General features: G+C 35.7%; 1 protein-coding gene across 1 annotated transcript; it reads right to left on the bottom strand.

The window, feature by feature from the left end:
• Window positions 1-2,216: 2,216 nt before the first annotated feature.
• LOC101986077 (olfactory receptor 2D3-like) lies at window positions 2,217-3,188 on the bottom strand. Its single transcript, XM_005351117.2, has one exon. It carries the CDS (start codon window positions 3,171-3,173, stop codon window positions 2,217-2,219), a length of 957 nt encoding a protein of 318 aa, XP_005351174.1. The 5' UTR covers window positions 3,174-3,188.
• Window positions 3,189-6,111: the final 2,923 nt, after the last annotated feature.

Below are 6,111 nucleotides of genomic sequence, written 5' to 3' on the forward strand. Positions count from 1 at the left end.
GTTCACTGAGTTTTCTTAAAACAGTTGATTTAAATTCTTTGTCTAGAAGTTTATTCATGTTGGTTGTTATAAGTTCTATTTATGTTATATCTTATTTTATCTGTTTTAATAAGAACTGAAGGCTCTGATACATGTTAATGTACAAAATTGTGTGTTCGTTGAAGATAGGATGTTTGTTACAGTACTCAGATTCATTTATCTCTATTTCTAAACAGGCTGCTCATTTTCTCAGAATATGGGTGACTTAGCACTATTACCACTAGGTGTTACCTAGCATACAATTTTTCTGAATCTGTAGTTAAAGTTTTCCCATTGTTTAACAGTAGAGAGTGCCCTAAGCCCAAATTTGTAGCAAATCCACAGTTATATATTACTCAGAATGAATTATCAGGAGTGTCTGAATGAGTAGACCTTTCCTGTAAGGTCCTACAAGAACCAGGTCAAAGTCAAAGTCCTCACCTATAGTTCTGGACCATGTAAATGTTGTTGGATTCTATCTGACATTGGGTCCCATTGTGGAGAAAATAATCCCAAGTTCTTATGCAATAACTTTGTTCATCCCTCATTTTCTTCTCACAAAGAGAAAATTATTTTCTCTGGGTTGTATTGTCTATGGTTAGGGAAGGTTTGGTGCACATTGATTTCTAAATTTAGTTCTTCCTGGAGGCAGCATCAAGGCACCATTACTTTCTTTTATCATGTACTGATAACTCTGGACTACTACACCACTCTCAATGATAACAGAGCAGATGTTATAACAGCCAGAGAATAAAATGTTGCTTCCACCATTCTGCTCAAGGTTGGGGAAGAGGTGGTAAGGAGTCTCTCAACTACTTGTGTAACATATCTAGAGACTGTACTGTGGAGTAAGAGATGTGGCATCTGCTTAAGCACTGGTTTTACTGCCATACATTCAGAAATGGATTTCATTTTAAGGCCCAGTTTAAGGCCTTCTTCCTGTCCATTCATTGAACTTCCCATTTTTACTCCATGTTGTTTGGAATTTTCATGCCTTATTCATCCTACTTATAGTTTCAATTTGCCTGACATGTAATTTACCTTCCAGTTCCATGTAATCCCAATTCTTTTCTCAACAAGATTCTCCATGATGCTGCCATCAGATTCTCACTGGCAACATCTGGCAGAATCAGAAAGGACTTCACTTGTTCTGTCACCATTCCAAACACATAATTTTAGCACTCTTCTTTGTTATAACACTATTAACTGTGGTTAAAAATGTTAGTGCCTTACTTGTTTGAGATGTCTACTCTGTAATCTCTGTCTAAGCTTTGTCTGAGACAAGTTATAAGTATTCACATTTATAAATTATAGTAATTATAATAATAGCAAATTATATACTTGTCAAATACTATAATAGAATGTTCTCAGTAATAAAGCATTAACAGAAAAAATTACAGAAATATAAATAGTAAAGACTTGTATAGAAAGATCAAGAAGAGTCCCTTAAAATGCAAAACCCATGGATAAGATAAAAATTATGCTCAGATACTGAATATAACAGATCTGACAGCCGAAAAAGAAAGTCTGGATTGTAGGTTATTTGAAAAATTGTGGTGCTGTGATCAAACAAGTTGTCATGATTATTCAAACATTCAATTTTTTCATTTAAAATGAAGCTCCTATAGAAAGGTACAGCCAGGTCATTTCTATAGGTAAAGTCTGCCTAAGTGAAATACTGGTCAATATCATACACAGGACCCTCTGCAAAATATAGGATAACTAGTTATTCATATGACCACATTGTTTATAAGTTTTCTTAAGCTGTGTATTTTGGCACTATTCTTGGTCTCATTGTGTGTTCTTGCTAAATATCTCTGTGGTTTTGTTCCTATCCAAGCCTTATTTATGTTTGTTTTCTAGTCCCTTTATGGTGACTAAAATTGTAATCTAATTTAATTGTAATAAAATCAATTGTCAGGATGGTAAACTTTATAAAATGTTCCTGGTGTTTGATTAAGTCATGACCTGCAATTCTGATCCTCAGTATTTTTCTCCTACCATATCTTCACATATTCCTTTCTATTAAATTTATAAAAATTGTTGTCCCTGTTTTTGTGATAAGATATTAGTAGATTCCCCAGTCATTTAAGGAAATGTGATTTACTTATGTTTTGAAGTGTAAGAAAAAAAAGCAAGGTAAAGAAATGATGCAGATGATAGAACTCTTTTGTCAGTTGCAAGGTACCAAATACCTTTTAAATGTCTGCATCACCAGCTTTGACTAAACACAGTCTTCTGACCAGTTTTCCTAGAGCTCCTTTTACATCTTTGTTCCTAAGGCTATAAATAATTGGATTCAACATGGAAGTCATAACTGAATAAAACACAGAGATAACCTTATCCTTTTCACTCATTGTCTTGGAGTTGGGTCTCATGTAGGCAAATATTCCAGAGCCATAGTAGAGAATCACAACAGTGAGGTGAGATCCACAGGTTGAAAAGACCTTGAGCCTTCCCTCCCCAGACTGCATCCGGATCACAGTGGAGATGATGTTGAAGTATGAGATAAGGATGAGAGAGACAGGAGCTAAAAGGATAATCACTCCCACTAAAAACAGAGCCATCTCAGCACTATAGGTGTCTGCTGAAGCCAGCTTTAGGAGGGCAGGTGGCTCACAGAAGTAGTGATTTATTACATTTTGTCCCTGATAAGGGATGCTCAGTGTAAATGCACTGTCCACTGAACATGCAAATGCCCCACTTATCCAGGAAACCACAGCCAACTGGACACAAACCCTCTGAGTCATGATGGTGGTGTAGTGCAGGGGCTTGCAGACAGCTACATACCTGTCATAGGACATCACTGCCAGAAGAGCACATTCTGTACACCCTGCCAGGAGAAAGACCACTATCTGTATTGAGCATCCAATAAAGGTAATGGTTTTCCTTTTTGAAAGGAAGTGGACCAACATCTGGGGCACAATGCTTGTAGAGAAACAGAGGTCCGCAAAGGATAAGTTTTGGAGGAAAAAGTACATGGGGGTATGAAGATGAGAGTCAGTTTGGATAAGGATTATAATCAGCAGGTTTCCAAATACAGAAAGGAGGTAGATGATCAGGAAAACACAGAATAGCAAGATTTGGATTTTAGGATCCTCTGAGAGTCCCAGCAGAATAAATTCAATGACATAAGTTTGGTTTCCTCCTCCCATTGATATTTATTCTTCTTTACCTGCCATCAGAAAGAAAAACAATGTTTTCAGTCCCTTATAAAGAAGTGTATAGTTACCAAATGCACCAGCTTAATTCTTGACTTCCCTGTTTCCTACCAGGTCCCAGTTTCTGTTAAAATGCACATTGGTGTATCTTTATTTAGTGAAGGTAATTTCGTTATGTTTGTTCCATTCTTTTTGAAAAATGAAGTCACTGTGTAACTCAGGCTGGTCAGAAACTCAAGACTCTCTTGCTTTGCCTTCCTAAGTACTGCAATTACAGATATTCTTCATCACATCTATCTTGTGCATGACTGAAGTGATGATTTAAGCTAAAAGAAGAGAAAATTTTATGTCCATGCACTGTGTAACCCTGGCCTGTAGACAATGTCTCATGTAAAAAAGAGGAAAAACAGCATGAAAAATAGGTTACATAAAACCTGTATAATGAGACTCCAGTGTCTTGAAACTACCTGTGTTAGGGAACAAAGCCAGGAGTGAACAGGGAACTTAATCCTCTGAATAGGATCTCAGAGCCTCAGGATAGCAAATCTCTGATAGCTATGTAGTTTGGGGGTAGCCTTGACTACACAGTGAGACCTGTCTAGAGAAACACACACACAAACAAAAATTACAGAATTATCCTCCAAAAGATATGGAAAAGGTGAGACAGAGAGATTTCTGAAATAATGATAATTTTCTATTTTTTAAAATAATACATAGTTATGGCTAAATAAAGACTGTATTCTTAATTTAAAGTTTCATTCCAGTTTGCACCTAAAACTTCTGTACTTTCCTGAAATTATGTTATGCTTTAATGAAAAAGTCTATTTTATAAAGTTTTATTTAATCTTTTAATATGTGTGTGTGTGTGTGTGTGTGTGTATGTGCGTGCATGTATATGTAGGTTCACATGGAGACTCCCCAGGAGCTGGATTTAGAGGTGGTTGTCAGTCTCCTGACATGTAGGCTGAGAACCAACTTCAGAGCTCTACAAGAACAGCAAGTGCTATTAACCACAAGGATATATCTCCAGCAGCAAAGACATATTTAAAAAAACCAACATGCTATGCTAAAATTATATTGTTTCAGAATAGAGTACATTTTAGAACATGAAAGTATATTGTCAAAATAAACTAAAGAGCTGAAAAACATATTTTTGAAAAATGAAAAAGAGAAGATTGCATTGAGAATAGATCAGAAAAACACCTAAAGAACTGGGGCAAACAAGAAGGAGACATAATCCTGTGACATGAAAGCATACATAAGGGACATATTTGGGGGACAGTAAGAAGGGGATCCAGGACAATGAGAGGGGACAATGCGGAAGGGATGAATAAGAACAAAATATAATCACATATTGTGTTATATGCTCACTTAGAAAATTAATAATAAAATATAAGGTAAATATGGGAATTTAAAGATGTACATTACCTAAAGGCCATGGTAGGAATAACTTCCACAAGTTTCTATCCAAACGCTCAACATGCTTCTGTACATCCTGCCACATAGTCTTCAACTGTCAGTTTCATCGTTGGAGCCAAGAACTACATGATTCTTTGCTTATGTCAAATAACAAGAATAAAGTTTCTTTGTAATAACATTTAATATATATGATAAAAATCTATATCTTAGTTCTTACAGAATCAGATTATCTGGGGAGCATATGTATATTCACAAATGAAACCAAAAATATTATGAAATAGGAAATTGGGTGTTAGAATAAAAATTGTCAAAAAATCAAATTTCTATTTTTTGTTATTTTATTTATGTTTCTTTATTTATTATTGCTTTCAGTTTGATTTATATAATATATGCCAAATTAAATACAAAGCACACACTGTGACAAACTTTCACTTTTGATTAAAGACACAAACAATGGAAACAATATAACAGCTTGTCATCCGTAGGCATACTTTAAATGAATTTATGATAACCAAGATTTGTTAATTAATTAATTTTTAAAGATAGTCTTTTCTCATTTTACATACCAATCCCAGTTCTCACTCTCTCCTCTTCTCCCACTCCCCTGCCTTACCCACACCCAACGCTTCATCCACTCCTCAGAGAAGGCAAGGCTTCTTATGGGGAGTCAACAAAGTCTGGCACATCACTTTGAGGCAGGACCAAGGCCCTCTTCTCTATATCTAGGCTAAGCAAGTGTGTCTCTCCAAACAGTCATTAAGATTTTATCAAATCATATAAGTACAGTTACACATTAAAGCCATATGACGACAGTGGAACAAAAATAGAAGCCCGCAGAACACAACCCAGTTCTAACAACTGTGCATGGAACTTTTGGAAAGCCACCTCTTCAGTGAAAGCAATTCTGAGACCAGAAAGGCCTTGGGAACAAGACTGTGGGAGGAGGAACACCAGAGTGTGGCAAGCACAAGGGGAGTACATTTTTCCCATAAGGAACTTGTGGATTGTCAAGCAACTGGGAGCCCTATGAATTATGAAGGAAGTGGATATTCAGGAAGTGAAATGCTAAGGAAGACTTCAACAGTTTTACAATAGCAGGAGGCACAAGATAAAAGATGGAGCGTAAGCTTTATGAAATTTAAGTAACACTAATCTACTACCTAAGGTCTTATTTGTGATCTCTGATAACCTGGAAGTGAGGAATGAGTTGGAAATATATAAACTGTCCAGTATGAATTAACAAAATCTGTTCTACAGAAGACAATCAACTCTTACCTCCCCGAGAGAACAAAAATAAAATCTTTGTCCAGGAGAGTAACATTGGGAACTCTAAACTAACTTTACAATATCCCACACACAAGGCCTTGTGCTCAACAAAATGTAATTAAAAAGCATAATATAAAATATGAACAATGACTAAGAGAAACAGAGAACAAAACTAACAGGTAATACTACAAGAAACATAATACTGTAGTTATTAGACATTTTAAAATATTATGAACAATATATATAT

This window comes from Microtus ochrogaster, chromosome 8 (assembly GCF_000317375.1).
Source record: "Microtus ochrogaster isolate Prairie Vole_2 chromosome 8, MicOch1.0, whole genome shotgun sequence".
Classification (NCBI taxonomy): Eukaryota; Metazoa; Chordata; class Mammalia; order Rodentia; family Cricetidae; genus Microtus; species Microtus ochrogaster.